The sequence below is a fragment of the Melospiza melodia genome, chromosome 21, assembly GCF_035770615.1.
Source record: "Melospiza melodia melodia isolate bMelMel2 chromosome 21, bMelMel2.pri, whole genome shotgun sequence".
NCBI lineage: Eukaryota > Metazoa > Chordata > Aves > Passeriformes > Passerellidae > Melospiza > Melospiza melodia.
The window spans coordinates 6,412,781-6,422,678 of record NC_086214.1 but is presented as its reverse complement, the minus strand read 5'-3'; the positions used below and the strand labels follow the sequence as shown (position 1 = coordinate 6,422,678).

At 51.9% G+C, this 9,898-nt stretch overlaps 2 protein-coding genes across 2 annotated transcripts; both read left to right on the top strand.

The window, feature by feature from the left end:
- Positions 1 to 299: 299 nt before the first annotated feature.
- On the top strand, positions 300 to 5,326 carry SPACA6 (sperm acrosome associated 6). The gene is made up of 9 exons (XM_063174240.1): positions 300 to 549; positions 1,075 to 1,146; positions 1,464 to 1,532; positions 1,677 to 1,700; positions 1,787 to 1,864; positions 2,331 to 2,434; positions 3,670 to 3,823; positions 4,533 to 4,677; positions 5,233 to 5,326. Exons 1-9 carry the CDS (start codon positions 300 to 302, stop codon positions 5,324 to 5,326), a joined length of 990 nt encoding a protein of 329 aa, XP_063030310.1.
- A 1,978-nt stretch (positions 5,327 to 7,304) lies between these two features.
- On the top strand, positions 7,305 to 9,898 carry LOC134427778 (fibrinogen-like protein 1-like protein). Its single transcript, XM_063173868.1, has 3 exons — positions 7,305 to 7,510; positions 8,106 to 8,234; positions 8,801 to 9,898. The coding sequence occupies exons 1-3, from the start codon at positions 7,507 to 7,509 to the stop codon at positions 9,427 to 9,429; spliced, it is 762 nt and encodes a 253-aa protein (XP_063029938.1). The 5' UTR covers positions 7,305 to 7,506; the 3' UTR covers positions 9,430 to 9,898.

Here is a 9,898-nt window from a genome sequence, read left to right as displayed (position 1 = left end):
TACAATATAGAGGAGAGGCAGAAGAATCTCCTCAGGACATACAAACACCATGTCCTGGACAGTCCCAGCCATCTTTGGCTGCTGTCACCTTGGGCTCAGTTCATCCTGCTCAAATGTGAGGCTTACACATTCCTTGCTGGGTTCTGCCCACACCTTTGGCTGGTGTGAGGTCAGTGTGGCTGGCTAGAGTGTGGCCTCCTGCCTTACCTGGTTCCATGGCAACCCAGGTGCCCAGGTTCCACCTTGGAACCCTGCCTTTGTCCAGGGAAGCCAGGCACTTGTGTGCTAGGTTTGGGGTCATGGGGTGGTGGTGTTGGGCCCTGATGCTGGTGTTAGTCCCCCGGCATACTAGAAACCTTAGCTTGTGGCTGTGGGTCTTGATGTCCTGCCTCCCTGAGGTTAACCCCTGCCTGCTCTGCTTTGGGCCCCCTATTCAGCGGGCACGGCTTTGCCATGAGATTACCGGGGCCTTTGTCGATGAGCTCAGACATAAAAAATGCATTGAGGCCATTGTTGAGGCTTCTAAACCACTTGCCTCTGTCACTGTGGGTACGTCATGAGTCCCTAGGAACACCAAACCCAACAGGGATCCTGCCCAAGGACCTGTGTCCTGACTGAATCCCTGTCCCTCCTTTCCACCAGGGACATCCATCCCAAAGGGGATCCTCACCCTGAACTGCAACCCAGAGCCCTCTGGGGTTTCCCATTTCAACCAAGACCCTCACACTGACATTGAGCAAGATTCCAGGAAGCTGGGGACCCTAGGGACCCACCCCAGACAAGCTAAGGTCTTCTCAGTCCTGATTTGGCCCCTAGGGACTTTTGGGAATCCCAAACCTGCCTGGAACCCTGAGAATCCCGCAACCGTGACCACTGGGGACACACTGGGGGCCCCTGGGGCCCTACCTAAGACCTTAGGAATCCACAGGGACACCGAACCTTTCCCAGTACCCCTTAAATCTTGTTCAGGACTTCAGGAACCCCCAGAAACCCCCAGACCTTACTGAACCATCTCATCCCTGAAACTCTAACCCTAACCCTGTACTGATTCCTGTGTCCCTGTGCTGGTTCCAGCGTCAGGACAGCGTGAGAAGCTTCGGGAGATCGTCATGGATGCCATGCTTTCTCTAGAGGAGCGATGGAAGAGTGAGCAGGCTGAGGGACGTGGGACATGGGGCAAGAGGGGTGGGATGTGGAGGCCTTGAAGGGTGATGGAGGTGAAATAGAAGATATATGAAGGTCTGGGAGCTGTAAAGGGATATTTGGGGAATCCTGAGGATACATGGGTTTCAAGTTATACAGCTTCTTGGGGAGTTTGAGGGGATATTTGGGAAGGTATCTCACTTCAGGAGGGATATATGGAGTCAAAGTGAGTTATATAAAGGATCTCTGGGGTCTGGGAAAGGTTTATGGGGACCAGGGGGAGGGCACATTGTCTTACCTGCACATTTGGGACACGCCAGAGTCCCTGAACAAGTCTCTGCAGGAAGCTGTCAACAGCATCTGGAAGAAGCTGAGCGAGCTGGAAAAAGGTATAGGTCCACCCTGGGAACCCCTGTCCTAGAGAAACTCCCAGGGACCCCATCTGGGCTGGACAAGGGCTGAATCCTGACGGCTCATTACAAGGATGTGGGTCCCCAGTGATGCCCAGTCTAACGCTGCTTCCTCCCCACCAGTTCCAGCCTGTGTCCCACCCTGTGGTGAGTGCCCATCCTTCTGTCTTGCCCTCCCCTGTCTCCTCGTACATCTCCCACTTCCCTGGGACCACCAAGTCTCTCTTTCTCAGGATTCCAGCCAGCTGCCCGTGTGTTCCAGTGTGCTACCTGCCGCTTCGTGGACTGTCAGTTTGCCCTGGACTGCCCAGGTATGATGGGGCCATGAGAGGCTGTTGTGTTAATGGTAAGGAAATCTTCCTCAACTTCCTCCCATTCTTAGGTTATATTTGTGCTATTTTTTATGTTTGGGGGCACTTGAGTGACTCCAGTCACACTTCTGGTACTGATTGAGGTCTAACTTTGCTTTTAAAGGTTTAAGCTAGAAAAATGCAGAATGTGTGCTCAGCTAAGGTGGTCATACCTTGGGGGCAGGTAGCTTTTGGGATGGAGGTGTGTTCAGTATTATAATGAGATTATAGTGAGCAAAGTTGATCCAGAAGACACGATTTCACCACAAGAATCTCTGGGGACTCCCCGTGTTTCTCACCCACGGTCCCACGCTGAGTGCACCTGCCCAGGTGTACACCTGCCCATCCCTGCAGCCAGCCCAGGAGCACCATCATGTCTGTCAGTGCATGTGCAGATGGGAGCTCATGAGCCTGTCAATGCTCCCAGTGCAGGACCTGTGGACCTACACAGATGAAACCATCGTGCTGCGCTGCACTGTGCCTTTCCACATCCCGCCCGGCGTGCCCGTCACCTGGATGTTTGCCCCAAATGTGAGTCACACATGATCCTGCAAGGGTGTGAGCAGTTGTATGTTCTCAGATCCATGTGTGCACGTGTAGAATCATAACTTCACAGGATGGTTTGGGTTGAAAACAACCTTAAATCTCATGTCATTCCAATCCCCTGGAAGGTGTGGACGCCTTCCACCAGACCAGGCTGCTTCAAGGCCCAGCTAACCTGGCTTTGGATGCTTCCAAGGATGCCACATTTTACCTGCACAACCTGTGCCAGGGTGTTGTGGGCAGAGTGGGAGCTTCAGACAAAGTTTGTTAAAGAAGCCCTGCTGCTGAATCTGAGGGTCAGAAAGGATTCCTTTGTGTATTTAAACTCTTTCAGAGAGATGGGTTCAGATGAAGGTAAATCCTTCATTAGCCTCAGAATATGGCAACAGTTTAAATCTTAGGAATTATTTTGGCCCAAAAGTCCTAATGATGGCAAATCAAATATATTTATAAAAAGGAGCTATTTAGTGAACAAATGAACAGGCAAAATAGATGAAATATCTTGCCCAGAATTACTTATTACACGGTATAAAACTAAAAGAACTACTAATAGATTACAGCATAACACAGAACAGTGCACTATATCAAGGTATCTATATTAAAGCTAGCAAAAGAAATAGTATTGAATAGGAGCCAAGTGTAGCTTTACCACCAAAATGACAATAATGTACACAGATTCCTTCACTCCACCCCTGGGGGATTAACTGGGAAACAGGTGTCCCTATTTATGTGAGACATTCCACACATTTCCAGGAAAACCTATAGAAGCCTTCTACTTTGCAGAAGTTTGCTGTGGCTTTTATAGTTGTAAAGTGACTTGCTGTCAGTCAGAAATCCAGCTTATCTTCCATGTTTCACCTTGACAGAAAGATGTTTATTGGCAGTTGGGAGATGCCAACCCAGTGGTGCAAAAATAACTCATTACAAGACAGATTGTCCTGTTTGAGTTATCTGACTGGCTAACAACGGATAGGCTCTTGAGGGGATGAGATGCTCTGCTACACAGGGCCTCACCACACTCACAGGGAAGAAGTCCTTCCTGCATGTGCAGGAGGTGACTTTTGTGTGCACCCTGGGTGTACATGCACGTGGGATGGGAGCTGTGTGCACAGGAAGCACAAAGGGGACATGTCAAGCACGTGCAGGACACAGGTGCCTCTGTGTGTGCAGTTCTGTGTGCCCGCTGCTCTGGGCAGTGCTGATGGGTCCCCCCTGTGCCCCAGCTGCGCACACAGGACATGGCACTGTTCAAGGAGCTCAAGGGGAATCCAGCAAAGCCCTTCAGTCTGACCATTGAGGAACCTGCTCCAGGAACCGTTGCGTGTCGCCTGGGGGAGCAAACCAAGCCCATTATCCGCAAATTCTTCTACCTCAATGGTGAGCCCAGACCCCTGAGAGCCCTGGGGCAGGGAGCAGGGTGGAGCAGAGTGGGACCTGGGACACCTGGCTCCATGGGAAGGGGGTGAACAGGGTTCCAGGATGCCTGGTTCATGGTGGACAGGTGGATTAGAGCATGTGTTTATCAATTCTGGGATCTCCCAGTGCAGGAATAATGTGCTCTGATTCCACGATTTCAGAAGGCTGAAGAAATGCTTTATTAAGCTATAGTATGTTACACTAATACTATTTAAAACTATACCAAAAAGATACCAAAGAAAAACCCATGACTGTCTGGAGACAGTCACAGCACAGGTTTAACTTAATTAGCTAATCAATCTAAACAACTCCCACAAGTGTCTAATTAACAAATGACTCATAGTAAACAATCTCCATAACACATTCCACATGTGCTAAACAACAAGAACAACAAATAGAGATAAAAATTGTTTTCTCTTCTCTGAACTTCTCACTACCTTCCCTAAGAAAAATCCTAGGAGAGAGAATTATGTCTCTCTCTGTTCAGAGACTGTGAACACCACACGTGTTCCCTGGTGCCTGACTCCCCTGGGAGCGTGTGGGGTGGAGCAGGGACCCCCAGCTGCCTGGGTCACTGGGGACAGAGAGGTCTGTGGCTGGAGCAAGATCTGCAGGGATAGCTGGTCCCTGGGTGCAGGGCCCATGACCTGAGGGGGCTGGGTCTCCACAGTATCAGAGGGAAGCGTGGAGGAAGAGAAAGGACTCCAGACTCTGTTCAGCACTGTGCTGAAGTCGGATGACGAGACACCTACCCACATACCATACCTGGGGCTGGCTCTGGGTTTTGGCTCCATGGCATTAGTTCTGCTGTTGGTGTGAGTACTCCTGACCTGGTGAATTATACTCTAAAAACCCCCATGCTTCTGGAGCTCCTCTCAGACCAGCTTGGGACTCCCTATCCCCTCTGCATTCTCAGTCCCTCGGGATTCCCTGCAAGTACAAGGGGACCCAGGTGTCCCAGGGTAGGCCAAAGACTGCCAGGATTCCTAAATTCGCAGGACCTTCCATGTCTCCTGGGGCTCCCTTTGCCCTCTGGCCCATTCCAGGATCTCCCCCTTGCACCCAGTAGCACTCCAGGCTGCCTTTACTTCCTCCAGATTCCCTAATTGTCCCTGAAACCCTACAACTTTCCTTGGTTTTCCCTACAACCCTTGCTGGCCCTTTTTGGATTCCAGTTACAATCAGTTACTCCAGTAGCCCCAGGATACCATAGCTTCACCCTTAGGCCCATCACTTGCTCCAAGGACACCCCAGTTGCCCCTTAAGCCCTCCAAATGTCCCATGTGTCCCTGTCCTCCCCTCATACACCCTGATGGGAATAGGGTGTCCTCCCTGCTCCCCTTTTCTCCATTCCTCCTTCTGTCTCCCAGGGCCAGCTGGCAGTGCCTCAGTGTCCGTCAGATGCGCCGCAGACGTGGACATCAGGGTACCCAGGAGGATTCCAGACCCCTGGATTCAGTCTAGGGCACTGTAGCACATGGATCCACCCCAGAGGACCAAAATTTCTGCAATTGCTTTTCTTGTGCTAGTCTTAAAATAGAAATACAGAGTTCTGAAAACCTGGATTATGCTTGTGGTAGAAATATTGGGTACTTGGGCTTGCAGACATTAAACTTGGGTACTGGGCAGCATTTCCTTTCCCTGGGTGGGAATTCCAGCTGCAGCTAGAATTGCAGAGCTCTCAGTGGTGGTGATGCTGCAGGGTGGGGTTGAGAAGGGTAGTAATTTGACAGACTTGCTTTAGAGCTGCCTTAAATTGAGCAAGAATCAATGGGAGTGGTTGAGAAACACAGGGGATGGGTCCCTTGGCTGCCTCTGACTCCAGCAAGGGCCAACACTAGAACAATGTGAGCAAAATTGGCCAAAAATTATGGTATTAAAGTGGGGTCTCAGGGCAAAAAGAGGAGGGGGAAGGATCTCTGCTTGCTTGAGATCAGCAGATGGACAGTGTCTCACCTTCTCCCCTGAAGGGATGCCTCTGCTTGAGCTTCACACCTCCAAGTGTATTGGAGCAGACCTGGGAATGGTTTGTGTATATAACTGGGTCAATATATATTTATAGCTAATTGATCCCTGTTACTATCTTTTCTGTCATTAATACATGTTAACACTCCATAGTGCATTTATCACCAACATCCTGAATCTGCTTTCCTGTTCCTTCCCTACACCATGCTATTTGTGAACCTGGATTGTGTGAGTTCTTATTTGACTGGGCTAGACCGTGCTGGTAAACTGCACTATGGGGAATTTGTGATCTCACAAGCTCCCACTGAACACAGCCAGATTTGTTGTGCCAGATTCTGTATCAGATTTATACTTTTGTGCACTGCCTGCCCCCACCATTCTTTCTGAGTGCCTTAAAACCAAACTATACCTTTGCATGTTTCCAAATTCTCTCTGTTCCCTCTGAGTGCTCCTCTGGATCCCCTCTTTCTCATTCACTTCACTTACAATCACTCTCAGATGCACTCCATTCCTACCCAGATGCTTTCATATCCTCTTCATTCCCCTTGTTGTGCTCTCTTAGAACCCCTCTGTTGTTCTCCTTGCACTAACAGATGTTGCCATTTTTCCCCTTGTAAACTCTTGTGTCCTCCATTTCCCTCTGTGTGCACCCAGATCTCGTCTGTTCCACTCCTTGAGTACTCAGATCTCCTTTGGTCCTTTCAGCATCTCTTCAGTGCTGACTTTTCTCCCCTGGGCAAGCTCACATCCTCTTTTGCTCACCTCAGATTCCCTCTGCTGACCTCCATAGAGGCTCAGATCCCACTGTTCCTTCTGTGGGTGCTCAGTTCCTATGGGTTCCACCATGATATCCCTCACCACCCCTCTGTGCACACTCAATCCCTTGTTTTTCCTCCAAGCATACTTAGCTCCCCTCTGTACATGCTCAGATCCCCATTGCTGCTCTCCATCCACCTGTTTTCACTCCATTCCTGGGCAGATGCTTTCCTCTCACCCTTCATGGCCACAACTGTCTCACCTGCCTTACAGAAACCTTTCACCAGGCCCTTCAGCTGCTTCTTTGCAGGTCAGGACTGTGTCCCACTGAGGAGTCAAGACTTCTCCTGTTTCCCCCAGATACAGACCCCTCTGCCTGTGTCATGCACCCCAGAACACATCAGCTGCTCCAAACACTGCCCCACAGCAGTTCCCCTCCATGGGGACCTTGAGGCTGCTCTGCTGCCCCACCCCAAGCCAGGCTGGGCTGGAGCACATTAAACAAGAGCCCCTTGACCTGGCAGCACCAGCTGCAGTGGTGGGAGGCAGGGACAGACCTGTGTTTGCTCTCCACCTGGCTGGGCACTGTGGCATTCAAGTGTTTGCTGAGCAATGCTCTTCAAAGTTTGCAAATATGCTGTTCCTTGGGGAAATTCCATCCAAGTCACTCAGCACTCACAGAAGAGACCATTCCAAGGATTCTTGCTGGCACGGGAATTCTTTCCTTTGCAATCCAGAACCACAGGCACCTCCAGCTCAGCTGGTGTTTTCTGCAGGCACAAAGGAAACCAACCTGATCTCCTGCAGCAGGAAAGGGAGGCAGGACCCACTCAGCCCGCCCAGTGCAGAGGGCACTACAAATCCCTCTGTGTGCCCGGCCAGTGCAGAGCTGTGTGCTCCAGAGGGCATTTCCACAGGGAGCAATGGGTGAGTACAGGGCTGGGAAGTGGGCACTGCTTGCCAGCAATGGGGAGGGCAAAGGGAGGGCAGCTCAGCAAGACGGAGAGGCTCCATGCTCTGCTTCTTGCACACTCATGAGGAGAGCAAAGTTAGGGCAGCAAGAGACAGAGGCTCCATGCTCTGCTTCCTGCACACTCATGAGGAGAGCAAAGTTAGGGCAGCTCAGCAAGGCAGAGAGGCTCCATGCTCTACTTGCACACTGATGGGGAGCAGTGGCACTGGTGCCCTTTAGGCCCCCTCTGAGCACCAGCTGCTCATGCCCTGGCTTCTGGCTCAGCCCAGCCAGGCCCCTGCTCCAGGGAGCAGGGGTGAAACTTGGCTCAGGCAGTTGTTGGCTGCTTTGCTGTGCCCAAAACTACCCGTGTTTGACTTGTCCACCACTGATCAAGGGGAGAGGGCAAGTTGTGACCCCTCTGGTAGCTTTGCAGCTTGCAGGGAGCAGCCTGATGCTGCCCAGCATGTTTGGTGCCCTCCTGCACCTCACAGGCTCCTGTTAGTGTGGTGTTGGTGCCGTGGGAGGGATGGTCACATTTCTTCTTTTCTTCTTGTCTCTTTCTACCAGCTCAGTCTCTTCTGCTCCTTGCTTCTCTGCTCATCTTGGCTTCACCAGGCCATTGTGTGCACACACAAAGCCTAAACACCTTCAAGAAATCTCCCTCCAACTCTTCATCGAGTGCTCTGAAGAGAACCAGTAGGTAACATCCCTTGGGCACCTGGTGTTGTGTGCATGTGTTCAGCCAGCTTTGGGTGGGGCAGGACTGGGCACTGTCCCTCACCCTGACCCTGCTCCAGGATGGAGGATGGTGAAGGTGTGCCCAGCACAGGCTGCAGGGCTCTGTGTGTGTGTGCACTGTGCAGGCTGGGAAAGGTGGCTTTGTGCTTGAAGGGATTGTTTTTCCCCATTCTCTGAGTCACAGGCAGGGACTAGATCCTCCTCACCTTCCTCCCAGCATGGCTGTAGTGGCACAGCCCCTTTGTCAGGAGACCCAGGGGAGCCCACTGGTGCCCGTACTCAGTCTCTTGGACTGATATCAGCTTAGCTCAGTCAGTCTGGGGCCTTTCAGTGGGGCTGATTGCTGTTGGTCTTCCCTATGAAAAAGGAACAGAGGGTTGAAGTCAACCCACTCTCACCTCCAGACCTCTCTGGGCTGGGAGAGCTGGTTATCCCCCACGTGCCCTGGCCACATGAATCTCCCTCCTGCCAGGGTTTTGTCCTGATGCCCAGGTTTTGTTCTGTCCCCCTGTGTGCTGCCCCAGCTTGGCCCAGGGACTGCAGCGAGGTTCTGGCTGGCAGCCCCAGTGGTGTGTACATCATCCAGCCCACGGGGCTGCACCCCATCATGGTGTTCTGTGAGATGAGCGGGGCAGACGGGGGCTGGACTGTCATCCAGAGGAACCGGCGGGACACGGACATCACCTGGGCCGAGTCCTGGAGCACCTACAAGCACGGCTTTGGCAATGTGCACGCTGAGTTCTGGCTGGGCACCGAGTACATCCACCAGATCACCAGGCAGAAGATGTACCAGGTCAGGTTTGTCATCTGGGATGCTGCAAACAACATGAAGTTCGCAGACTACAACCTGTTCAGCCTGGATGATGAGTCCCAGGGCTACCGGCTGAGGCTGGGAGCACACTCGGGGACAGCAGAGGATGCCATGGATTCTGACAATCCCAGGAAAGTGCACAACAACATGAAGTTCTCCACCAAGGATCGGGATCAGGACACTTACAGAGGGAACTGTGCCTCACGCTATGGGGGTGGGTGGTGGTACTCAGCGTGTTACTCAGTGCAGCTGAACGTCAAGGGGGGGCTGACGTGGGGCAAGCTGTGCAAGGGGACCTGCAGAGCCTCGGCCATCCTCATCAAACCAACCCCACACCCCTAGAACTCCACACCCCTCTGTCCACATGCAGCACATGGCCCAGCCAGTGCCCTGCTGGGGCCCATTTGATGATGAGGCCTTGGGGGTGAATAGGGATGCTCCTCTATATCAAGAACTGCCTTGCTTTCCTCCTGTCCTGAAAAGTAGCAAAGCTCCTGGCTCTGTCTCTGGCCATTCACCTTTGGTGGCTTATGGGGGGAATGTTATTAGAATGCATCTTTATAAACACTGTAGTATCCAAGCATGTTCCTTCAGGAGAGAGCTCTGTGCTCAGAAACCTAAACCCCTCCTGATCGGCATGGTCTTATGCTCTTTTTGCTTTGTGGGTACAGATGTTTTCAGCAGAAAAGTAACCACCATCACCAGCTAACCTGACCTAAGCTATACTGACCCCAGGGCAGGCCATGTCCACAGCACATCCCTGCTGCAGTCCGTATTCATCCTGCAGAATAAAATCACTTTCAGACCTGCA

Bases quoted from the DNA above. Each gene is read 5' to 3' on its own strand.
- LOC134427778 (XM_063173868.1), top strand. The intron at 8,235-8,800 runs GTAGGTAACATC...GTGCTGCCCCAG, and splicing joins GAGTGCTCTGAAGAGAACCA to CTTGGCCCAGGGACTGCAGC.
- SPACA6 (XM_063174240.1), top strand. From the start codon at position 300: ATGGGGTGGTGGTGTTGGGCCCTGATGCTGGTGTTAGTCCCCCGGCAT. The intron at 550-1,074 runs GTACGTCATGAG...TGCTGGTTCCAG, and splicing joins ACTTGCCTCTGTCACTGTGG to CGTCAGGACAGCGTGAGAAG. The intron at 4,678-5,232 runs GTGAGTACTCCT...TCTGTCTCCCAG, and splicing joins GCATTAGTTCTGCTGTTGGT to GGCCAGCTGGCAGTGCCTCA.